Source organism: Emys orbicularis, chromosome 6 (assembly GCF_028017835.1).
Source record: "Emys orbicularis isolate rEmyOrb1 chromosome 6, rEmyOrb1.hap1, whole genome shotgun sequence".
NCBI lineage: Eukaryota > Metazoa > Chordata > Testudines > Emydidae > Emys > Emys orbicularis.
The window spans coordinates 84,894,208-84,921,705 of NC_088688.1; the positions used below are offsets into that span (position 1 = coordinate 84,894,208).

General features: G+C 37.5%; 1 protein-coding gene across 1 annotated transcript in view; it reads left to right on the forward strand.

The window, feature by feature from the left end:
* Positions 1–1,920: 1,920 nt before the first annotated feature.
* SHC3 (SHC adaptor protein 3) overlaps positions 1,921–27,498 on the forward strand; it is a 76,277-nt gene continuing 50,699 nt past the window's right edge. The window contains exon 1 of the mRNA XM_065406404.1: positions 1,921–2,460. Within this exon, the coding sequence (XP_065262476.1) occupies positions 1,921–2,460 (540 nt within the window). The remainder of the gene's footprint in view (positions 2,461–27,498) is intronic.

Below are 27,498 nucleotides of genomic sequence, written 5' to 3' on the forward strand. Positions count from 1 at the left end.
AGCACCCAAGGGATTGCCTGGCAGAGGCTGCAAGGCCTTGCTTCATTCACAGAAATGTTGGTATGCTAGCCAGTCCTTTCATTCACATACACAGAATTTCATTCACATTTTGCAGGTTTTTTTTTTTATCTGCTTCTAATGAAGAGAGCCATTTGGAAATTACAGGGTTTTCTGTGCATTAGAGAACAGTAGAAGTAATCTATGATGTGTATATTTGCTGTTGCTATGCTAGCAGGATGGAGAGAAAAATGAATGCTGTGTGGATACTGTAGCAGGTTTGCAGTGTGGTGATGAAAGGCTATTCTGCAGATCACTAGAAATCTGTTTTTACACTGAATAGGACATTTCCATTATTCGTCACTGCTGGGATAAGAGGTGCTGACTTAACTTAATGTGTCATAAATTATACTAATTAAATACCTGTATTTAAAGCTGTTTTAGTGTATTTGTACTTCAAGTACTGCAGCCTTAGTCATGGGGGAAGGGAGGGAATCCCGCAAGATAATTCCTTCACAAATATGCTGTAGCTATACTGATTCTTTTAAGAGAACTTGAACCGTTAAACTTCTTTTGTCTGAATTCACTTTCTTACAGTGCAGTATAATGTCCAAAATCCATAATTTGCAAAGCAGACCAACTGACAAAAAAGAGCCATATGGTTTATAATCTGCAGTGTATTTTCATTATACTGTACATTTTGGATTTTTACAATAAAAGGGAAAAGAAATGCAAATGTCAGTATTTACATGTATTTTCTTATTCCTCCTAGGTGTTTTTGACTGGCATTTATGCTTCACAGGAGCTAGTGCATTTTATATTCTTTACTGCAGGGCATCAGTATGCTGCTATAAGGACTTTTGAATATTCCTCTGGTATTTCTTAATTTTTCAGAGCTAAGCCAAATATTCAACTGTACTGAAGATCCATTTTACAGTTTTTGCTTTAGAGTGAAGATCAGTGGTGAATGAAGGCATATTTCATAAGCCTGCTGCCGTACATCAGAAATTTTTTTTTTCTTCAGACACAGGTACTTCGTGTAACACTGCATTAAAAACAGAAAAAGCTTGCTCTTGAATAATATAGGGCAGAAGGATTTGTTTCTGTACAAAAGCTGTGATGTAACAGTTTTTGTGAGAAACGGCATTGGCACAAAGGTATTTGTTAAGGCTGTTAGGCTGCTTTTGTGAAAGAAAATGAGTATATTCTTTAGTGTAGTATGTCCACCCAATTTTTTGAATGCTGTTGTATGTCAAGATTTTCTGAAAGCCTTCAAGATATATGAATCCGGTTTTGTTTGTGTATGTTGAAGCATTGTTATAATATCTGATACCTAACTGTGACCTTTTTTTTTAACAGATTGACGAATATGTGATATGGAAGAACGTTTTAACAGAAGAATAGAGTGGAGTATTTTTTTTTAAAGTTAATACAGATATTTAGAGGTATTTGTGTTTGGTAAGAAAAAGTGGAAAAATTAAAGATTGGAAGGAAATATCTGTTTGAGAAGACAGGAAAAGGAAATTTGAGAATTGATTGGTGCTAGTGTGCTGTAAGTGGGTGGATATTTTTTTTTTTTTTTTTTTTTTTTTGCTACAGGAAGTGATTTGCAGTGTTCACTGAGCCTTTTGTTGAAAAGGGTCCTTCTCATTTGTGTGAGTCATGCTTTTGCTGTGAGCGACTTGGCAGCTCTAAGCAGGACTGGGATCTCTGTCATAGAAAATTATTACTTCACCCAACCTTAACGTGGAACCATAAATTTATTTTAAAATTTTTTTGCACTTCCTTATACTCTTTAATATTTTTAAGCCAAAATTTACTCTCTGTCCTCATTATTATGAATCGCCTGCTATGTTAGCACAGGCATCTCCTGCATTGGCATCAGATTTGCCAGAACATATGCAGGAAACCAGATAGAAGGGCATGCTTCAGCGTACCAAGTATAACCGCTTCAGGAATGATTCAGTGACATCAGTTGATGATCTTATTCACAATTTGTCCATGAACAGCAAAGTCTCAGCAGTTGCTACGACCTCAACAGCACCTTCATACCTGGTCTCGCCTGAAGTTCTCCGCAAAGACCAAGAAGATGGACCCACCACCTTTTGTACCCTCATCCATAAGGTGTCCCACTTGAAACTCTCCAACACAGGCAGCCTTTTGGGTATCAAAAATCTCTCCTCTGCAGTGAAGGAGCTTGCTGTCTCCAAATTGCAGGGAAGCTCGAGCGCTTCTAGCTCAGCAGCAGGGGCTTCAGAAAACACATGTAACCTTGTCTCTGCCACTCCGTGTTCTCAGCAGGACATGAGCAAGATGAGTACAGGAAAAAAAACACGGTCAGAGGAAATGCACCTGGGAGGTGAAGACTGGAATCAAAGTAGCAGCTTTGTCAATAAACCCTCCCGAGGGTGGCTGCATTCAAATGAGAAGATCCTGGGACCTGGTGTGACGTACATTGTGAAGGTTGGTCTGCTTTCCTTCCATTCTCTTCTTTTAATCAATGAAAATTTCTCTGCAGGTTTTGATGACAGACTAGTGAAGCTGAAAGGATCTCTATTTGTATGTTCTTTTTTCTGTGGAATGCATAGAATGCAAATGTAGAAAGGCAGGATTAGAAAGCAGTGTTAATTTGTTATATTAGAGAAGAGGAAACAGGCACGTTGGCTCTATCAGTTAGCATGTTTTACAGCTATGTAGATGATTTTATTTCTCAAGATAAAAAGCTGTTTTTCTTACATTCAGTGTTTTTCTGAATTCAGGTTTTTGGTTTTATCTGTCATATTGTGTACGTCTCTGATACATAGATTTTCAATATGTCTGGTGCAATCTGTAATACAGGAGGAAGGAGAAACACCTTTACGTGAGACCTGTTTATCATGCACCATATTTCAAACTACAAATTACTTCAAAGAAAAGTGTGCATTTTTGAGTGAAGTTGTATTTGCAATCTCATGGTGAGAGAACCACAGATTACCGTTTTGTCTCATTCCATAAATAAGAATATTGTTTATCTCAGTCGTGCAGGCAAAATGCAGACTCGTTTTACATAATAGGGATTTGGCTACCTTAAACGTTATTTCTCTTTTCAGTTCATTGATGCTTTATGTCCAGAGCAGTGAACCATAAATGTCCAGGCTAATACTGTTGTATTTTTGAAAGCATTTAAAATGTACAGTAAAAAGGATGGTACCTTTGGTAAGAAGGGGGTGCATGCAGTATCTCTGTCGTGGAAGATTCCAGTTGATGTTTTCAAACATAGCATATAGTAGGTATAAAAATAATTATACTGTTCAAAATTCCCTCTTAAATCACAAATTCTTACATATGTAACAGCTCTGATGCTTAAGAGTTAAATTACTATGTAACAGTGTTAAGCAGAATGTAGATTTATTTTTATCTCAGTTTATTCAGCGAGTAAAAAATTACAGCATAAAGTTTAATCCACAATGTTTTAAATGAGTTAAAGCTACACTGAATTTAGAATAATGTGAGGTAAGCAATGTTAAAAATAGAGCACTTTTTTAACAATTGGAGTTTTGAGAAGTAGGTTTTTGATTGATGATAGATTTAACAAGTTCAAACCCCTTTTTAAAAAGTACTGTCATTCTTTGTCAGTCTCAAACTTACCGTGAGACATAAAGGAAAATGAATTAGTATCACCTTTCTGAATGCACACTGCTTTTCTGTTACTCTGCAAGAAGTCTCTTGGTAAAATTGACACTTGGATGTTAAAGTAGCGGGTCTCTGTTGTTCTCTTGTGTGACAATATTCTGGTTAACAAAAGATCATATACTGTCCTCATCTTAGCTCATGAAACTTAATCCATTTTTTTCTGCTTAAGATATCATCAGAAACATGAAGTTACTGGCTTTTGGAATTCACTGTTACAAGTACAATCAAAAGTAATAATTATGAAGCAGAACAAATACAACATTTATTTTCTTGAGCTAATATGTAGATTGATTGACCACAAGCATGCTAGAAGAAACTGGAAAGTTTGAGTTTGATTGAAAAGAGATGAAAGGAATGATTTTTTAAAAATAAAAGTGAACTCTCAAAAACTAACGAATATTTAATGTTCTCTCTATGCAGCTAGGGTCACATGCTTTAACCAGTATGTTGGGACATTTAAAAAAAAATAGCTTTAGCATTAAACAGCCTATATTTCAGTTGTGTTTTATATGTAATCAAAATGTATAACATTATGATGTTTAGCATTTCTATTAAAAATAGGATGATGAGATCTTTAACTTTTTGCTGTCTGGAATACTCACTCATAGATAAAAATGTATTGTAAATGTCAAAAGTTTAAAAATAGTATAAAAAACAAAGGATAATGTATGAATGAAATTAAAACCCATCATAGTTAGTTAATAATTTGCCTGTTCATTAAGTCTCTCTGAATTTTTTTCCTCAGCAACTGCAGCATTCACATAGATAAGAACAGAAGTGCAGTTCCCACATCATTAAACACTGTTAGTTCCCCAGGCTTTTGTACATTCAAAACATCAAATCAATACATAGATAATGTACATTGAAGGGAAACAGTCTTTGGATACCTCATGGCTATATTGAATATCTGGGGGACTTGTACAGTGTTTAATTAGTACCATATGCCTTGCTGAGCATTCCATATGCCATTAGTTAAATGAAACAAAAATTAGATTTGCTGTTAACCAGTAAAGCTTTTATCATTGTATGTGTGTATTGGCATAGGGTTAGTATTTTTCTTTAACTCACATCAGAAATGTGGAAATTATTCAAGGAGGAGGGCAAAATGTCACCAGTGGACAGTTTGATGTAAACCATGTTGGAACATCTCCAAGTACAATGAGCAATATTCCTATGTTGACTTGAACTGTACATGTGTATTATATGCAATATAAAATATATGCCCTTTCCTCAATTTGCTTTTTTTCAAGTCCACAATTATAAACAACATATAATTTGCAAAAGAAAAATGGGCAGATATTTTCCTCAGTGATGACACTGGTCATTTTTTTGCCAGACTTTATTGCTATCCCAGTTTTTTAAGCCTGTGCACATTGTCCATTTTGAAATGGACAACGTAAGTGCAATATTTAAAAATGGGTAGGATTTATATTGCACAGGAGCTGTGATACAATCTTCTGTTGCGGTGGAATTTTTTTGGACCTAAAAAAACAGATGCTATCTATAATCTGTTTTTCCTGTGAATTTCATGTTGATTATGGATTTTTTAATGGTAAAATTTCATCACAAACACAGTGAAAAGGTTGTGTAACAACTTATAGTTGTTCAAAATATATTTGACTTTTTAGTTCATTTTCTTGACATCAGCCATGTATGGAGACAAAATACTGAAGGGCGCTGGTATTCTACTTACACCATTGGTGAACAATTTGACAACTTGTGAATTAAGGAAAAAAATGAAAGAAAAAATGGCTTGTAGTAATGGATGTCCTTGAAGATCTCAATGGTTTCTGTTATAGAGCCTAATTTTAATATAGAGTGATTACAAATGTTCATATTGTTAGAAAAATAAATCCATGTAATAAAACAGTGTAAAACTGCATAATCTAACAACTAACAGCAGTTAAGTGTTTCAATGAAACTCATTTGTTTCAAATTATAGAAGTCTACTGATTATCTTAACTGTGATAATGGCATAGATGTTTTATTTATTTGTAGATTTAACTGACAACACAGTCAACAATCATGATAGGAAGTAAATAGATGTTAGCCTTTAGACAACCTGTGGTTTAGTCTTGTAATAAGTACCGATGAGATTAAAATAGTGGCCTTCAGCAGTTTTAAAGTAAAACAAAACAAAAAATGCTATAATATTGCATTATAATCCATTCTTATATTGAAAACATTTCATGCAGTGCAGCCGAAAGTGCTTTACTAGGCATCAAAACAAGCCAGTTAATGTGGATAAAACATAGAAAAAGCACTATGTAAACCAGGTCTTAAAAAAACCCAAATATATGATCAGTCTTTCAGATCAAGGGACAAGAGTTCCAGATATAAGGGATAAGAACATGACACCACAAACAAAAATTTGAATGATAAAACATTTTAAAGTACATTAAAATCATATTGCAAAAATACATAGGTGCAATGCCTAATTGGCAATGATATCTAATAAGTTTGGTCACCACACTCACACTGCAGTCTTGAGTGGGAGAAAATTTTTAAAACTGAAATGGAAACAGGTGGATACTTTTTTGTGTAGCAATTTGAAAGTGTAACCAAATTTAGGTCCCAATCCTATACACACTATTACACACATGCTTAACTCTACTTACAGGAGTGGTCCCAGTGAAATCAACGTGACTACTCTCATACGTAAAATTAAAACTGTGTATGTGTTTAGAGGAGAGGTAATGCTTATGCATCATCATCCATTTAGATCTTATTGGAGGATCCATGTCAGACCACAAGCAGGTTATACGAGATTTTAACAGCATTCTGCAGGCAGTTGTTGAATTTAGGGAATTGTTTCCGTCTTTTGGGACTAAATCATACCTTTAAGCACAGCTCTGAAAAGGGATTGACGTGTAAACTGCACCACCCATTTCATTTCCATGGGAGGCGTTGTACTTAAGGGCTACACTTCTGAGGCACAGTTCCCTCTCTTCCCCTATGCTGTAGTGGGCAATAATTTGCTACTGGCCTACACCAGCAGCAGATTATAACAACTTCTGTATCCGTGTAGTTGTTCTGGTGAGTCTTTGCCCACCTACCCTTAGGAAGCTCAGGCAGCGAGGGAAGGGGTATTCTTACCCTCCCTTACTGCCTTGCAGGGGCATATAATCAAAGTTACAATCTAGCCCTTGGTTTTATTTGTAGAGTAGTAAAATTGAAACACGACTTTTTGGTTTGCTTTCGTTTGTTGCAGCCTGCTGCATTTGGCTGATGCTAGATTTGTTTTTCTTCTTTATAACAGTATTGTGTGGGGTGGGTTTTTTTGGTCAGCTTTTCATTGCTCCTTACGTCCAGCATGATGCACCTGTACTAACTACAGAATAACTGGTCCTAAGCATGTTAACTATAGATCCAGTTTTCAGTGGCAGCCTCTAAATTATCACATGCCAAATTTGGGTATTTGGGTATTCAACAGGTATTTGTACATGCAATTCAAGTAATTAGGCACACAATTCCCAAATATTCAATTTGCAAATCCAAATGTGGGGTTTGTGTGCATGTTTCCAGGCCAAGTTTTAAATTTGTCCTTATGATAATAACAGGGATGAAGGTGAATTCCTTATATTTAAATTCCTCTATTGCCACCTCCTAAGCTTTGAAAAATCGTGAGCCAGGACTCAAAAAAAATCATGAGATTGGCTTTAAAATCATGACATTAAAATATATTTTGGATTCTTTTTGTGTTTTTGAGTCTTTAGGGTTCATGTTTTCAAGTTTTTCTCAGCAACCATGAGAACTAGAAACTTACGTGAGACTCTCAGCTTTCATTTAAAGAAAAATGTAATCACATGACTCCGGGTGCTGGAGCTTTACGAAAAACACCAGAAGGGTGGCAACTCAGTTTTGTTTTCTGAATTCAAAAACTTGGGTAGGGGATAAGGCAGAATTAAAAAAGAACTACTTTGATCTCAGAGATTAATTTTTCTAATATTCTACAACCCTTTTGTGGTCAATCTGTAGTCTTCACTTTTGCTTGAATGGTAAGACTGTCTACAGTTAAGTAAACCCTGTGTTTCTTGCTCAGTCCAAATTCCCATTGAGCTTATTGGTTCTGATCTAGTGTCTATGGACCTGATATAAAGGTTATTGAAGTCAATGGAAAGATGGCCACTGAGTTTGGATCAGGCCCTATGGGCAGAAATCATAGATGACAGCCCATAATGCTAATGTTGTTTTTATTCCATCAATCAGAGATTATTACTCACTAGGGACTTTGCTAGCAGCCTTTAGGTCAAAAGCAAAGCATGCATAGACTTCATTATTGCAGGATCAGGCCCCCAGTGAGAACTTTTGATCTCTAGATTCACAAAATGCTGTAGAAGTTTCAGCATGTTTCTTCATATTTATGATTCTTTTATACAGTCTCAATTATATATGTTTAAAGAAAGGTCAGTATGAAATCCTGCTGATTATTTACAATATAAACTACCCAAATAAAACTAACTAACTAGTTTAGATGGCAAATCTGCACCCAGATGCCCCCTTTTTTTTTCCCCTTTGGAAATTAGATTTTTGATTACTTTCGCTACATTCAGATAACATCACAATCACAAGAGCAATTCTGTGCAGGTTATTTAAATATCTGTTGCTAAAGATTAAAAGAGGCACAGCCCTCCACTTATATGGGCATTTGTGCAGAGTCCCTTCCTTTCCTCAGTACTACTCAAGGACCCATGCCCTTGTCCCCTGGCAACATACCCCATTGAGGAGCCTACTTCGATTGGCAGACTACCTATACCCTATTCTCACTCCATTTTAAGGCATAGAGTGGCATAATGCTGAAAATGTCAGTGTTAAATCCTGCTGACATTTCCAGTGGAAACGCTGCAGGTTTGCCAGAAGATGGTATCACACAGTGCAGGTATCTCCCCAACGCTTCCCTTTTTTCAAAACTGACACAGCCTATCCTATCCATGGAGAATCAACCGCATGATGCGACCAGGGAATGAATTTCAGAGGTTTGAAGGAGAGTAGGTTGGCACTGCTCCTACTTCCACCCATTCCAGCCAGATCTAGTGTAGATTCCATTCATTCTGTGGGGTTGAAGATCTGATCTGGCCCAGTATAACCACATTGCATGTGTCAGTTTGCTATGGCTTAATATCTGACTCACTATTTGGAAAGTTTACTTTATAAGGGGCCTAAAGGAATTAGGCCCCCAAATCCCACTGAAAGTCAATGGGAGTTAGGTGCCTAACTTCATCAGCCTGCTTTAAGAATCCCAGCCAGCACTGAAATGTATATAGTGAAATCAGCGTAAAGATTTAAAGGTCCCTACCTGCACAGCAAACAAGATACATTAAGATAAAGGGCAGTGAAAGACAAGGAATAGATCCAAAGATGATAATGTAAGAGATGATAAGAAAATCGTTAAAAATCTCTTCCCCTTGACACCATTACATTTATACTTGCACAGAAGTTAGGTTTTTTTGTTTGTTTTTTCATTTTAAATCAAATCTGGGAAATACATTAAATTCTACAAAGCCAGGAAGTAAGAAAAACAAGAACAAAAAAGAAAATAAATCCTGTCTGTTCCCTGAAGGTCTTCTAAATGCCGTACACTGTATAGTATGCATGCTGCATGTATCTCGATGCTGATCTGCTTTTATTACCCTTTTATTTGTTAGTACAGAATTATATACCAAGAAATGCCTTTATTGTTTGTAAAGTGTAACATCTTCACTATCTCCGACACCATATCACCACAATAAGGTAATTGTAAAAAGCAAAACTCTTCTTGTTGACTTGCACAGGAACCTGTTAAGCAGCACAGGTATTGTAGTCCAAGCATTTTAAATAGATCCTTTTCTCTTCACCTCCTCAGAAACCCGAATGACTCACAGTGAGGGCAGATGCCATGTTTTATAGTAAAATAAGACATCAGCCATTTTAACTTAATACTATCTAAAATCTAAGCAGCAGTCAGGAGAAAAGATCAAACAATTAAAGTGCATGTCTGTGAGCCTCCTTCTAAAAAAAAAGTTATTAAATGAAGAATTGTGTTGCAAGCACTATACAACGTAGTTGTTAAAACAGTGACAGCTTGATGTTGTCTTCAGTACCAGAACCCAGGTCTTCTAAGACTTGAATCATAGAATATCAGGGTTGGAAGGGACCTCAGGAAGTTATATAGTCCAACCCCTTGCTCAAAGCAGGACCAATCCCCAATTAAATCCCCTAAATGGCCCCTTTAAGGATTGAACTTACAACCCAGGGTTTAGTAGGCCAGTGCTCAAACCACTGAGCTATCCCTCCTCTCTTCCCTTAATTCACAGTGCTCTATCCACTAGGCCACAGTGCTCTCAGTTTTCTTATCCTGCCAGAGCAGAGTAGAGTGGTTTTATTGTAAATGAGAATCAGGCCCAAAGATATTCTCATGGCAGACAAGGAAAAGCTAAATACTTCTAGTGTTTGACTGAAATCTGAATTAGATTTGGGCTCAGGATAGATAACTTCTCCTAACTATTATTTATTTTAATTTATTTAATTCGTGTTAAGATCGGTTTTATTTGCACATCTCTGCGTGTGTGTGTGTGCGTGCGTGCATGCGCTTACGTGTACTGAAAGCACTTGATTGTTAGCATATCAGACTGATATTGGTGTAAGAGCTGGTGACGGTTCTAACACATCGAAAAAGACAAGAAGGCAAGTTCACCCCAGCCAGGGTGGATTTGATTGAAATCAAATTGATTTAAATCATGAATTAAATCACTAGTCAGGAAGACTCGATTTAATCATGGATTTCTACATAAAAGTGCATTCTTGTTGGTTGTTATAACCTTAATACATATTCTTCACAACTCAGAGAACAATATAGGTTTCATTTTTAGAAGGTACAGACTATACATTTTTAAAGTGATTTATTTTGTAAACTTTCAGATTAGTTTTACAGCTATATCAGAAAATTAATGATTGTTGGTTATTTCATTTACCAAAGGTAATTGAAGCAGATACTTATGAAATCATTGGGAGGTGAACTATCTCCAGTTCAACAGGTTAATCATTAATATTTTGAGGATTTTCTTGCCATGTATTAGAAGGAGAACATCACCAGACACACATGTAAATTGTTTTATTTAACTAAAACGACAACGTTATGTATTCTGGATTTTTTTCTTCAACCGCAAACATATAATATTTTAACAAAACAAGCATATGAATTTTTGAATTTAGTTAAACATTCAAGTTTTTTTATATCAGGTTTGTTTTTTGTTAAAATTGTTTTTAACTAAAATAGTTAAATGAAATCTTTAAAAAAAAAAAAAATTTAAATTGACTACGTCAGCGAGGTCAACACGAGAAACTTAAAATATTGGCTTCTGCAGCTAACTCAGTCATCTTCACCTTCATTTTCCTGTTTGTTCATAATCTGGAAAAGAAAAACAAGCTTTCCTGCTTTTTCAGGTCCCAAACGATTTCTCAATTTGGAATGAATCAGTCCAAAGGAAGAAAATATTCTTTCTACACCAGCAGAAGAAGCTACTGCTGTTAAAAGTGAGATTATCACTTCAACAGTCTCTGAATCCAAGTGCTTAAGTGACTTCCACCAGTTCACTGGTGTGACTTTCTTTAAAACATCATCAGCAAACATATATTTCTTGAATGGTTCACCCTTAGCTCTGAAGTTTATTATAGTTGGCATTATGGAGGGATGATTGCTGGATGTCCATGTCATAGACAACTCCTCTTCTTCAGCAGTTAAGGTTTGAGCCTGGTACCGAGTACTGAGAATATTTGCAAGAAAATGAGCTGGAGATAGTGCTTGTCCCATTCGTTTTTTTAATGCTTGTAATTTAACTCTGTCATTGCATATTTCTCTTTTTAAGATCTCACTCAATTCCTTTCAAATTTCAACAGCATCAGCAAAAAACCAGCTATTTCCCTGCATTTTGTTCAAGGCTACTGAAATAGGCTTCAGGGTACTCAGCATGTGTTCAACATTTCTCTTAAGCACAATGTTGAGAACTTTGGCTGTGACAGTGTCATCTCTTTTTTCATGATTTTGTTCACAAACTGTCATCAGATTAGGCCGGTTCTTGATATAGTGCTCAAAATAGTCCACTACTGAGTTCCATCGCACGTCTTGTGGGAGAGTTAGCTTGGTTCCTCCCACTTTTTTCAGAGCAGCTGCTGCAAAGTGGTTGTTTTGGAAGTATTTTGCAATTTCAACAACATTAACTTTTATTTCTGGAACACTGAAGTCTTTGGCTAGGAGGTGCATCAAATGAGCACTATTAGCTTGGGACTCTCTTCACTCTCTTCTAAATATCTTCTCATCTTGGATACAGTTGCAGCATTGTCTGTGACCAAGCTGCGTACTAGACATTTGAATTTTTTTTCAGTGTGTTATATCTTTTACTGCTACCTCTTGTAAGTATTCTGCTGTGTGTGCATTTCCTGATGTTTCAATTGTTTCTGTAAGGAAGACATTCCTTTCTTCAGTTGTCAGACAAGCACATACAACAGGATCATTGTGGACATTGCTCCACCCATCAAGACTCAAGTTAACAATTTCACCCTCTAGACCTTTTGCACACTGCTCAATTTCTCTTTCATACACTTTATCCAGCAATTTGCCTGCGACATCTGCTCTGTTGGGTGGACTGTATCCTGGTCTTAATGACTGAACCATGTTAATGAAGTTTGGGTTCTCAATCATACGGAAAGGAGAGTTTGTTGCATAAACAAACGAGGCAATTTTTTCATCAATTACCTCTTTTTGTAATCTGCTGGTTCTTATCACAAACTTATCTATGGTTGTTTCTGGATGATAGAGATGTTTTTTTTTCTTTTTGCTACAGGTGATATACTGTGGTTATGTGACATACATGATGTGACTGAAACACTATCACTGGCAGATAACTCTGAAACTATAGAAAATGATGGTGATCTTGAAGGTGGATAGTCTTCAGAATCCTTTATGTTGAGGATGGATTCTCCTAAACAAAATAAGTCAATGCAGTTATTTAATTATTATTACCATACTGCTCGTTTAGTATTATTCATTGCATTCACTGACACTCAGTACTACTTTAAAGGTGAAATTGTAAAAGGAAGAACTGCCTATTTCAGCTATTTATTTTTTATCACAACTGCATCTAAAATGATAGTACCATAGAGTAACAACTATATTTTTTGCTCAAACATGAGAATTCAAGAATAGTTCAGAAGGAAGACAGGCAGTCCTTAAGAAAGAAGTATGAAATAAATTTTTTTACCAACCTGAAGATCCTGCATGTTCAGACATGTTCCTTTCACCATCTTCAATGCAGTTTCCTCCTGAGCTTCCTCATGATGTTGTTTCATTCGGGCAACCAGGCCTTGCATTTCTTTGTTGCACTGTTTGCATTTTGCACACATCCCTGTCTTACCCACCGGTAGAGGAACTTCATTAAAATATTCCCAAACTGGGTCTCTTTTACGGCCTGCTGCCATTATAGGTTTTCCCTGCTAGTGAGAGAATGGTATGGTAGATCACAAATCAATGAAGGCTACACTCAGAAAGACCTCAAGACTTCTGGAATATGCTGCTCAAGCAGTTTCACTTTTGTTTCTACTGCCTGTCCCTTCTCATATTTATCTCCAGACTTCTTCTCCTTGTCCAAATCTATTCCGCCCCCAACAATCTTCTCTTCATTGAACTTTTTGAAACTTTGCACTTTTAGAGAGAGGTAAGGGATTGACTCTGTGCACACAAATTTGCAGAGGGACAATAGGGTTGAGGTCTGTTATTTCACACCTCTATATATTTATTTATTTATTTATTTATTTTATTTTAAAACATTTTTGCTGTTAACAAGCATGTTATCTCTGGAGAACTGTAAAACTAAGCATCTCTGATGGTATCTTCTAGACCAGGGGTAGGCAACCTATGGCATGCGTGCCGCCTTCGGCACGCGAGCTGATTTTCAGCGGCACTCTCACTGCCTGGGTCCTGGCCACCGGTCCGGGGGGCTCTGCATTTTAATTTAATTTTAAATGAAGCTTCTTAAACATTTTAAAAACCTTATTTACTTTACATACAACAATAGTTTAGTTATATATTATAGACTTATAGGAAGAGACCTTCTAAAAAGGTTAAAATGTATTACTGGCATGCAAAACCTTAAATCAGAGTGAATAAATGAAGACTCGGCACACCACTTCTGAAAGGTTGCTGACCCCTGTTCTAGACTAAGCACTGAGTCCCATTGGGTAGATAGAAAGATTAACCTAAATAATCTATACAGAAGCTCCTGGAACCCCATAAAATTGGGTCCCTAATCCATGAACTATTGGAACTCATTTACAAAACTTTTTTTAAACATTACATGAATATATTGTCTCATACTATAGAATTAGAATTTATAATCCCTATTCCATTATGAGGTATCTTTGAACTATAATGTATCTTAATTAAAACTATCTTTAGATAGGTTTTTTCCTCAAAAAGCATTTTATCAAAAAAATCCGTTTTTTTTTATTTAAAAAAAAAACACCATTGATTTTTATCCACCCTGACCCCAGTGTAAACTGGTTTAACGCCATTGAATTTAATAGCGTTTCAGCAGCTTACACTAGCAGTGAATTTGGCCCAAGATATACAGCCAAGTTGTTGTGATGTGGAACTAAACTTTTTGACTGCCCTACATGAGTAATACATTAAAAAGGTGTGCTCGCTAACAATTTTTGTTTTTGCCAAATGAAGAAAACTGACAAGAATTTTGCAAACCATCTGAAGTATGAGTACAGGTTGGATTTACTATCTACATTTGAGCTGCATCTATGCTGGCACTTTCAGGATCCAAAATTCATTATGACCTTTGAAGCTACATTGAAAGTAAAAGTGGGAGAGGTTGTAGCACAGATAGGACTCAGGCATTTTGCCACTGTATTGTCTGATGATGTTCAGAATAACAAGTTTAGATTAGAGCAAATTCCATCTTTTTTGTTTTGTCTTTGTACATCGCCTAGCACAATAGGGTCCAGGTCCATGAATAGGGCTGCCCGGTTCTGCGGCAATACTAATATTAAATAAATCTAGATATACTGTACACTATTTGTGGTTTAACATATGTCATTAGGATCTTCTATTGTAGCAAAATGTTTGGGTTGCAGAAGCTTTTGCATGTTCATATTAAAGGATTTCTGATGCGTGACACAAGCTGCTAGAACTAATCTGCACAGTGCTTTTAAGAAAATGTATCTTGTCAGAGATGGTTGGTGGGCAACAAAATACTCTTACAACTGTGGCAGAGTAGTTCATCTTATTTAAGTATGCATTAATGAAGAATAAACAATACATTGCTGATACAGTATTACATAGTGCATATTTTTACATTCACACTCATTGATAATCAGAGTGACTTGAAAATTGCATCAGAAATTTGGCACACTAAAGTTTTTTGCATGTGCAGTTTTCCACAGGTGATATTTGTGTAGAAAAACTTGGATGCATGATGCAAAATGCATTTGCTTACATAAAATAAAATAGGTAGATCTATAACTATCCAATATGTGCATGTCAAAATCTACACTAAGTTTTTGCATGCAAAAATGGGTGAAAAAATGCACAAACAAAAGTTTGCATATGCAAAATTGTGAGTGCAGTTATAGAGGCAGCTAGTGAAATTGTGACCCATTGATTTTTTTTGTACTGCATGTGTATTTTTGAGCTATAGTGATAGTGATTTTAATTCATGTACACAAGCATAGGAAATACAAAAAGATTAGAATAGGGTTCTGAAGTGTTCACGCCAAATTTATTTTGAACATGTATTTATCCACACTAATAAAGATTAGAAATTTTTCAGAACTGGGAGCTGAAATTTGCTTCTCAGCAGTACTTCATCTCTAACATGAAATGAAATGAAACCTTAGTGTTGACTTAGAGGAATTGCCCTTTAGGGATGAGACAAAATGTACTCTCCGTCCATTAACTGACTCCATGGCCTCTCTCTTTTAAGTGGTACTGAATTATCAGTATGTGTTGGTTTTGAGATGGTGTTAGACCATTTCACTGGGGACAAATCTAAAGCCACTAACTCATTATAAAGATCTGAGGTTGTAGTTAGATTTGCAGAGATATACCAGTTGGTAAAGGGTCTCTGCAGTTCTTCTTGAGGTTTACTGGATAGCCCTTTTGTTCCCTGATGCCTCTGCTCGTGTGCTATGTAGTAACTTCCCTAACCAGTCTGTTCTCCCCTGTCTGCATCTGCTGACACAAGAAATGAAGGACAGGATTTAAATTTCAGCAGTTAAGAGCACAACCAGGTGTGGAAGAAATGGGTAAATAGCCTGACAACATGGGGGAAAATGTATTCAAATGTATGGTGAAAATATTCTACATCACTGCACAACAATTCTTCTGGGACCTCTTCCCCCAGTAGATGAAAAGGTTCTACTGCATAAAATCCTTTATGCCTGATTATTCATGAACCATATTACCAGACATGAAAAGTGTTATTTATTGAGCATACAAAACTGCCATCTCCTGTTGACATTGAACTATGTGCTGTACCTATCCCTTTATTATCCAGTGCCCAGTTCTGTGAGGTGTGCTGTATTTCCTTTTAGGGGCTTTGCACTCTCTTCTCCCATTGAAGTCAGTGAGAGTTAGTCACTCAGTACCTTGCAAGAGGTGCTCACTTTCTCCAGTGCACACAATTTTACATGAATTGCCACCTACAGCGGAGGGACTGTACAGATTAGCTAAATTCTATGGAAAAACCGAGAAATTTTGAGCATGGTTTTGCATCCCTGCCCATCCTGACTAATAGCCACTGATGGACCTATCTTCCATGAACTTATCTAGTTGTTTTTTGAACCCTGTTATAGTCTTGGCGTTCACAACATCCCCTGGCAATGAGTTCCACAGGTTGACTGTGCGTTGTGTGAAGAAATACTTCCTTTAGTTTGTTTTAAACCTGCTGCCTATTAATTTCATTTGGTGATCCCTAGTTCTTGTGTTATGAGAAGAAGTAAATAACACTTCCTTATTTACTTTCTCCCCACCAGTTGTGATTTTATAGACCTCTAACATATCCCCCCTTAGTCGTCTCTTTTCCAAACTGAAAAGTCCCAGTCTTACTAATCTGTCCTCATATGGAAGTTGTTCCATACCCCTAATAATTTTCGTTGCCCTTTTCTGTACCTTTTCCAAGTCCAATATATCTTTTTTGAGATGGAACGATCAGATCTGCACACAGGATTCAAGATGTGGGCATACCATAGATTTATATAGAGGCAATATGATATTTTCTGTTTTATCTATCCCTTTCCTAATGATTCCCAACATTCTGTTAGCTTTTTTGACTGCCGCTGCACATTTAGTGAATGTTTTCAGAGAACTATCCACAATGATTCCAAGATCTCTTTCTTGAGTGATAAAAACTAATTTGGACCCCCATCATTTTATATGTATAATTGGGATTATGTTTTCCAATGTGCATTACTTTGCATTTATCAGCATTGAATTTCATCTGCCATTTTGTTGCCCAGTTACCCAATCTTGTGAGATCCCTTTGTAACTCTTTACAGTCGCTTTGGTCTTAACTATCTTGAGTAGTTTTGTATCATCTGCAAATTTTGCCACCTCACTGTTTACCCCTTTTTCCAGATCATTTATGAATATGTTGAATAGGACTGGTCCCAATACAGACCCCTGGGGGATACCACTATTTACCTCTCTCCATTCTGAAAACTGACCATTTATACCTACCCTTTGTTTCCTATCTTTTAACCAGTTACTGATCCATGAGAGGACCTTCCCTCTTTTCCCATGACAGTTTATTTGCTTATTTTGATCCTCTTTAGGGTTTTAGTAAATCTTGATATCTTCTTAATAAGTGGATATCTCACTTATTAGTATCAAGACCTAGCTTTCTCTCAAATAGTAAGATACTTATGTATATGTATGTCTGTTTTAGAAGGACAAAAAATAGTTCTGTTACTCACAAAATTATTCTTAATAAGCTTTTTTAAGATCCATGACATCATATATTTGTGTGTGTGTGTGAAGTCCATATATTAATTGAAGGAACTTATAGTTTATTTATGATAACTTTTTGCATTGTCATAGGAGGCTGAATCTTTTTATCATTTAAACAACTAAACACACAGGGTTTGTATGTTAGAAAGGACAAAATGGTTGTCATTCTTTGGTCAGAAGCTGATTCAGTAGATTAGCCATAAGGTAGATTTATCTAGACAAAAACATTGTATAGTCACTCATCATCTATTCTTATTGATATTATTCTTATTGAATATTTATATTCTAGTAGAGCCCGGAGATCCAAGTCAGGATCAGAGCCCTATGGTACCTGAAAAAATGCATATGAAGACAAGGTTCCCGTTCAAAAGAGTTCACAGGAAATTAATTGTAAAAGCTTTTAAGCTATTTAAAGCACAGCCTCAAATAATATGCAGTGACTCACAGTCATGCAGTGAAAATTTTAAAACTGGCCCTGATTTTTTTAAAGAATTTGCACACTGGGTATTAAACAAATACTAAAGTTCCTAGTGCTGTTGTCTAGATCCACTGTTTTATAAAGTGAATTTAAAAAAATATCTTGGACTGATTCAAAGAAAATTTGGAATCTCTCTTTTTTCCCCTGAAGTCCATTATGAAAATGCTGTCTATTTCTACTGTGCTAATTAAATCTAGAGCTCTTTTCCATAACAATTTTAATAATATAATTTTAGTAATGACCTCATTATCAGAAAACCAAGCAGACAGTTCAGAGAACAAAATGGAGAAAGTGCCGAATTGTAGACTTCACAGAAAGCCCAAATGAAAGTAATGAGGTACCATTTAAAAAAAAAAAAAAAAAAGCATACATACACTATGGAATGTTTGCAGCAATTGATTTTTTTTAAAGTGATTTCTGGGAGGCATTGAACTCATCCACAGAAAATGCATCTATGTCTCCTAAATCCATTTGCTATTACAGTTATGCAAAACTATCCTGGTGTTCAAATAGAATGTGGCAGTCAAACAATAGACTGTTATTCACCAATTAAGGATTAATAAAGCATGTGCCATATAGATTACATTCTTTCTATCTGTAGTTAGCACAAGCTAGTAATTGTATTATGTACAACTTTAGTTAGTAGTAAAAAACTAGTTAACTAGTTCCCCTTTTCCAGAGCTATGTCATCTGTTAGCTGACTGCATTTTTGTGATAATTTTCTCCATTTAAGAGGCATGAAAAATTATTGACAATAATATTTAATAGTGGTTTAAACTAGTGTAGAAGTACTGTACTGCAATATTGCATTATTTGTTTGGAGCAATTTGTGACAATAAATCCACAGCTGAAGGGGTCAAGTCATTTGTTGTTAAACTCTAAAGACTTGTTTTCAGATTTTCTGTTCCATTTCTATTCAATTAATCTTAACTTAGAGTTTTCTGTCTGGGCTAGAACATGCATTCTGTATAGTCCTTAATGAGAAAAAGAAAATGAGAAATTGACTTGTAAACTTTTGTGTATGATTACATATTGCTATAAGATTTACCGAAAACTGCAAATGTATGGAAACACTAAATAGTACTTTTTTTCCTTTTCAACTCCAGTGTGTTACATGCTATTATTTTTATACTGTAAATATAGATGTTGTTGGCACTTGTTTTACTATTAAATAAGACCAAGATAAATCGTTTTATCTCACCCAGAGTGAGGCTGTGAACATTTATTAATTAACACAATATTAGTGAGTGCATGACTCAGTGAGGTGCACAGGGAGGGAATGGGAATGCACAAGAAATCTCCCCCAGCCTGTGCAAGAGCCTGTCACAGTGCAGTCCCTATGCTTCCCTCAGTGTACTCTGTGGCACCCTATGCACCAAACAGCAAAGCAGCTAGAGTATGCTGCATTGCCTGAAGGAATGGAGCAGCCGGCTCCCTCTCCCTGTACCCTCTGTAGTTGCAGGGGGAATTCTGCCTGGAGCTCCCCTGGACTAGATGCCCCGCTGCATCGCCCCCCAGAGCACAATGTGAATATGATGCATGGCTGAACCCTTAGAAAATATGCTGAAGTCTTGATGTGAAGACAAAAAAATTTCAAGTTAAAAAAAGTCGTAACTAATCAGCTCTCTTCAAATTTATATGTTTCTTTACACGAGGCACAGTGCATCTTTGTGAAGAGGGGCCATTAGAAGTCAAGGAATCTGACTGCATAAATACTGACATGCATCCGACGAAGTGGGCATTCACCCACGAAAGCTTATGCTCCAATACATCTGTTAATCTTAAAGGTGCCACAGGACTCTCTGTTGCTTTTTACAGATCCAGACTAACACGGCTACTCCTCTGATACATAAATACTTTGTTACTATATAATGTACAATGTTATATGTATATATTTGGACTCAAAATAGGGGAGGCTTCAATAGCTATCTCACTTAGAACCTAAATAGAACATTTAAAGCCAAATATTTACATCTTAAAGCGCCAGAAAAACTAAATTCTAAGTGCTGACCTAAAACAGACTGGCTATTACTCACCTGCATTTACTTCCTACTCTCAGACCTCCACTCTTACTTCTACCTGCAGTATTTTCTAGTATCATTATCTGCTGTATGCTAAATGATGCAATCAGTCTCAATAGATCCATTCACAATCTGGGACCAGGCCCGTATTCCACCCACTTTAAAACATCCCAGATACAAATGCCTCCTAATTGTTATAGGACATTTGTTTCTGTTCCAAATGTAGCACCAGGTTGTGTGTGGGTTCACAAACGTGGGAGGTAAAGAAGAGTGCAGGGAGCTTACACCTTGTGCATGGGCCGGTCAGAGTGTGATGTAGAGTCACTGTTCCATGCTGCCAGTGGTACTAGCCACCACGGAGTCTAGTGGCAAGGGACAGGGTGAATTTGAGGCCATGCCACTTACTTCTTCACCAGAGGAGGTGCTAGCCAGATGCAGGGGAGTGAACACTATCCATTTAAAGTGTGACAAAGTGTTGTTGCATCATACGTTCCCTGAGAACCTCAGGAGGGAGTCTGAATGAGTTAGCCAGTATTCTTCCTGGGATTCCAACTGTAGCATAGCTCCTCCACATCTCATCCAGCTTACAGACATGCCTTTTAAGGCACAATTTAGCTCTGAGGAGTGAGAGGACAAACCCTGACTTCCATAGGAGGTTGCCTAAGTAAGAACTTGACAATTTACCCGTTATAAAGATTATTTCCCACAAAACAGATCAGAGATTCTCCTATTCTGCTTTATCTGGAGTGCCTGTAAAGCATGAGTTCTCATTCTAGGGGTCGTGACCAATCTCTCTTTTTACACTGGCTGGATGGAAGTAGGATCCCAAAACTATGGAGGGGTCGAGGAGGGAGGCCTGAAACGTTCTTTTCTTATAACATAGGGTCACAGGATGGAAAAATTGAGGAACCACTGCTTTAAGGCATATCTATGAGGGATCATCTGCTAAGAAAAATGTATTTCAAATAAATTAAATAGTTTGGGATAATCACTTTGGCCTGGTTTGTCCCCCCTCAAGTCACAGTGAGTAATGCTTTAATTCATGTGTCATCCCATTGACTTAAATGGGACTAATGCCAGAATAAGTTATTACTCAAGTAAGGATAGCAGACGTGGCCACGTAAGAACTTAAAGCAATTGCACATTCATCCTGGAGACAATGGTGTACTCTCAAAGCTCTTTCAGTCTGGAGTGAAAGAGGTATCTATTTTTATAAGTAGAGCAAAATACCCTGCAAGGAATAACAAAACAGGTCACCTCTTTTGCTAATTATTTCAAATCCTAGAAATCCATTTCCAATATTATTGCCATCAAAACTGTCAACGGATATATTGGTACTGTGTTTCTTTAGACAAACACTGCCTAGTGGCTTGTTACCATATCTTTGAAGGCCCAGTCTTCTGAGGTTCCCAACAAGCTGTCAGTCACCAGGCCTAGGACTATGCTTTGGCATGGATTGTATAACCTGAGAAGTGTCTCAAAATACAGAAATCAGTGATTTCCCCCTAATTCTCCACAAAAGTTTAATAGCAATTGCTATAGAAGGGTTATGTGACTAAGACATCATTAGTTTTACAAATACAGAGTTTACTAGAAAGATATGCTATGAAGTATCATAAATATTTGAAATTAAGCTATGCTCTGCTTGTGAAGTAAATGACCAAATGTATTTTGTGATGCATTATCTCTACTTTTTTATGATCTGTTCTTACTAATTGGCTAAATTCAGTCACTTGCAATGTATTTTCCAATTGCCATCAGTGCAAATTAGTGAGCTGCTCAACAGAATAAATGTTCAGTTAAAACAACAATTTAAAAACATTAATTACCAAAATAGCTTTGTGGCTTGAGTACTAAAAGGGTAGCAACCTGTTGACTATGCTTCCTTGGTGGTGGTCTAGGCAGGATGCACTTTAAGTGCAGTTGTACTATGAAAAGAGATTGTAAAAATGGCATTGCAGGGCAGTAAGCTTATTGTTTCTCAATGATGTCAAGTACAAATATGCTCATTATACAAGATGTTTGTAACTGCCAACCCTGGAAACTCAACCTGGGACCTGAGAATCAGTCTGGGTTCTTTTATGATCATGTATCAACACCAGTTGTAAAATGTATACTGCCCAAATTAGGCTCTCAGTTACACCTGGTCAACCCTGTAGCCTTTAAATTATTCCCTGAGTTACACATGTATAATCCTATTGTTTTCAGATTATGCACCGCCCCTTTAGTGACATTTTCACAACCCCATTGCCTTTTAGCTATTAACGATGGTCCCTGCAGCTAGAATTTAGTGAACAATCTTGTTGATGCACAAACAGGAACCAAATCCTGTTCATTCACTCTTAGTCATATTGTGTAGTACTAAGAAGAGTAAAATGCAGCACAAACTCAATTTAATAATGAAAGTCAAGTGATATCACTTTGACTACACACAAGGAACAGATGTGGTGAGTACGTATGTGCCATTTTTACATAGTTTTCTATTTACAAAATAGAAATATACTTTAAGCCTGAGCATCAAGAACTTGTGCTTCTAGTGGGCTTATTACAGAGTATGTTCCAATATATTTTAGACCATTCTTCTTTCAAATATTAGATGAATTTCAACCCAGAATCCAAGAACATTGAGGCTACTTCACCACCGAGCTATCGTCAGTAGTTTACACAAAAACTATATCAGCCTTTACATGTGTTAGGATCTGAAGGCACTGGGTTACTTAAAGGCTATACATGGCAGGTGCACGTCTTATTTGCTAACACAACCATGCTATCTCTGACATAGTTTGTCCATGGTGCTATGTACTGTTGGTACAATCTGTAATGTCATGAGCTATGGGACTTCACTGATGACAATCATCTTGTTAAGCAAATGTTGCTAGTCCATTTTAGCTCATTAGGAAGACCTGTATAGTACCGGTGAGCTAGGTATTGATGTCCCAGTAGCTCAGCTGCGGAGGATGGGCGTTCTAACCCTGTTTCGGACTGATTGAAGGGGTTTGCTCAACATTTGTGAGAGAGTTGTGTAATATAGTAGTCTGTCCAGGGCGGATGCAAGGATGTTTCACGCCCTAGGTGAAACTTCCACCTTGCGCCCCCCCCCCCCGCGAGCTCTGTGGCAGCTCTCTGCCCCCCCCCCGCCCTAAGGCGCCCCGCCCCGTGGCAGCTCCCCCCCTCCGCCCTGAGGCGCCCACCCCCCTGCAGCAGCCCCTCCTGCGGCAGCTCCCCCCGGCCCGGGGAGCCGTGCGGCAGCTCCATGCCCCAACTCACCTCTGCTCCGCCTCCTCCCCGAGCATGCCGTCGCTGCTCCACTTCTCCCGCCTCCCAGGCTTGCGGCACCAATCAGCTGTTTGGCGCTGCAAGCCTGGGAGGGAGAGAAGCAGAGCGGGGCAGCGTGGTCAGGGGAGGAGGCGGAGCAGAGGTGAGCTGGGGCGGGGAGTTCCCCTGCGTGCTGCCCCCCCTTATTTGCTGCAGGTGGCCCCCCCCCCCAGCTCCCTCCGCCTAAATGCTGACGACGACCGGGGCGGCCGAAGATCCGGTCGCCGCCGAAGGACCCGAAATGCCGCCCCCCAAATGCTAGTGCCCTAGGCGACCGCCTAGGTCGCCTAATGGGTTGCACCGGCCCTGAATCTGCCTGGACTCCCACCTGCTATTCGAAAATCCAGTAGCAGCTATGGGCAGGTAAGCTTTTTTCATCTATATATGGCCAGGAGGCTCTGGTATTTCTTTCGGATGCAGATGTTGCACCTGTCATCCATGCCTTTGTCACTGCCAGACTAGAATGTTGCAATCCACTCTACGTGGGGCTACATCTTTGTACATTTTTATTAACAATGTTGGTATTTCTAATGCCAGATTCTGACTCAACAGTAACATGTGCCTATTTCTTGGCGTGGAGGATTTCTTCCAGAAATGTAGTGTGATGAATAAGCCTACTTTGAAACACTGAACAATAATTTTTAACATTCCCTTTGAGCAAAAACTGGCTGATAGTGCTTACACTTTTCGACTTTTCTCTTCACTATAAACACTTGATTACACTGAACACTCATTCCATGGTACCGTTTGTTCCCTGTAAACACAGAAAAATTTCTATCCTGTCTAGCAATAAGTCTTGACTAAACATTTTCTAGTTATTTAAAAAATAACATTGATGTAAGAAAGGGATACTTCAGGTGGCCTGAAAGAAGTTCTCTGAGACATATGGCCACTCTTTAAAATCTATCCAGAAATTACAGCTTGTTTAGAATTCAGCATCTTGCTTGCTAATGGATACATCTTTCTAGCAACATGAGAAGCCATGTTTTGGGATCTGTACTGGCTACCTTCTAGGTACTGGGTAGAATTTAAGGTGTTGATTTTGATTTACAAAACCCTAAGTGGATTGGAACCTACCTATTGGAAAGACTGCTTCTTTCTCCAGGCCAAACTGCCACAGTTGCTTGACAGAGGGATCAGCCAGCATTGCATTGTTCACAAAAGTCCCATAGTTTTGGAACGTGCTCTGTGCTAGTCCAGAATAATCTTACTCCAGAATGTGCTGCAAGCCCTACGAGTTTTCCTGAGTTGTGAGGTATTGGTAAGACTCTGGTGGAAGCTTGTTAAGGTTATCAGTATGTTTTAGCTGCTAAGTATTGGGTGAAGGATGGAGGTTACAGGAGTAGTCTGTTTTTATAACTGCATTTTTAAGTGTTTCATGGAGTGCCAGGAGCAAAAGATAGGTTACTCTTTTCAGTGAATGAGAGTACAAATTAAAATAAATGAATGTATGTGTTTTTTTGTTAAGTTAACTATATTTATCTTTTGGTGGATCCTTGTATGTATATTTCAAGTGGATATTTCTCAGCGGTCAGTATTAGTGTTGGGGAGTGATTTGAGGATGACAACATATGAGATGTACATACGTCCTGCTGTTGGCTCTTGGGACTTTATCTGTACTTTCTGGTGGCAGTTAGTATTTACAGCCATCTTGTTACTTGAAAACATGTGATGTTTAAGGGTTGGCATCTTCTGATCTAAAAAAATTTTTTTTGAGTTGCCATCTTAGCTTAGATACATAGGGAATACTGCAAGTCTTACCATTTTGCTTTTAGTAGCCCCCATGATTTTGTATTACCATGCTGGTTTTCCATGATTCATGAAAAGTCCACAGTCTTCTTTCTAGATTTTCCCTTTTAGGTATTTATAAACAGGTAATCATCAGCGTATTGTAGAATCATCAGGCATAATTTGTAGAAAATAGAAAAACAATTCCATTAAAGTAAGGTACACTACTTTATTGTTGTTTATTCCTACAGTGCCGTGTGCGTGTGTGCTTGTTAATTTACCTCTCAGAGTTTGATTCTAAATAATTCCAGACACTCCTCAATATGCTGCACCAAAGATCTTCAGCTGATGTATATTGGCATAGCTTCATTGAGATCAGCTGATTACTTGAATGGGCTTTAGGTGTTCAGCCCCCAGGAAAATCAGGCCACCTACAGAGGTACCTAAATATAAATTTAGCATCTTAACTTTATGGTCTAAAGCCTGAAAATGTTGTTGTAGGTGCCTGGGTTGCACATGCAAAATATGTGGATACAAACAGGTAATGGCACCTGCAGAAACATGCAGTTGGTCTCTCAAATATATTTTGCATTTTTAATTTTAGGTGGTTAGGCCAGATCCTCAGTTCGTGTAAATCAGTGTAACTCCACTAACTTCTGTAGAGCTGTGCTCGTTTAAAACAACTGAGGATCTGACCTTTAAAGTTTGGCTTCATATTTGCTGACGCCTTTTGCATCAAGATTTTACAAACTTCAAAAACCAGAAGGTGAGATACAAGGGAAGTGTAATGGTACAAAAAATAGATATTGAAACAAATCTATCCCCCAAACTGTAGTTTCTTATACTACAACAACAGAAAATCAACTAACTCACAGTAGTCACTCAATCTTTCATTTTACTCCATCTTTAATTTTACTCCAAGATATAATGACTCCAATAACCTTTTATAGAGATAAATTAAAAGACAATATATGCTGGACATATGAAAACAAACAAGAAACTCTCTAAACTTGTATGCTCCTTTATAAGACACTTTGTCAAGATTCCAGATAATGTAAAAAGCAACATAATAGGGCTGTCAAGCAATTAAAAAAATTAATCACGATTAATCGCATGATCAATTGCGTGGTTAAACAATAATAGAATATCATTTGTTTAGATATTTTTGGATGTTTTCTATGTGTTCAATTATATTGATTTCAATTACAACACAGAATACAAAGTGTACAGTGCTCACTTTATATTTATTTTTATTACAAATATTTGCACTGTAAAAAAACAAAAGAAATAGTATTCTTTAATTCACCTAATACAAGTACTGTAGGGCAATCTCTTTATCACAAATGTTGAACTTACAAATGTAGAATTATGTACAAAAAAACCCTGCACTCAAAAATAAAACAATGTAAAACTTTAGAGCCTACAAGTCCACTCAGTCCTACTTCTTGTTCAGCCAATCACTCAGACAAAAAAGTTTGGTTACAATTTGCAGGAGATAAGGCTGCCCGCTTCTTTTTTTACAATGTCACCTGAAAGTGAGAACAGGCGTTCACATGGCACTTTTGTAGCTGGCATCACAAGATATTTACATGCCAGATGCACTAAAGATTCATATGTCCCTTCATGCTTCAACCACCATTCCAGAGGACATGCGTCCATGCTGATGATGGGTTCTGCTTGATAACGATCCAAAGCAGAGCGGACCGACGCATGTTCATTTTCATCATCTGAGTCAGATGCCACCAGCAGAAGGTTGAGTTTCTTTTTTGGTGTTCAGGTTCTGTAGTTTCTGCATCGGAGTGTTGCTCTTTTAAGACTTCTGAAAGCATGCTGCACACGAACATGAACCCATGAACAGGAACACCTCGTCCCTCTCAGATTTTGGAAGGCACTTCATATTCTTAAACCTTGGGTCAAGTGCTGTATTTTTAGAAATCTCACATTGGTATCTTCTTTGCATTTTGTCAAATCTGCTATGAAAGTGTTCTTAAAATGAACATGTGCTGGGCCATCATCCGAGACTGCTATAACATGAAATAAATGGCAGAATGTGGGTAAAACAGATCAGGAGACATATAATTCTCCCCCAAGGAGTTCAGTCACAAATTTAATTAACACATTATTTTTTTAACAAGCATCATCAGCATGGAAGCATGTCCTCTGGAATGGTGGCCAAAGTTTGAAGGGGCATGTGAATGTTTAGTATATCTGGCACATAAATACCTTGCAACACCTACTACAAAAGTGCCATGCGAACACCTGTTTTCACTTTCAGGTGACATTGTAAATAAGAAACAAGC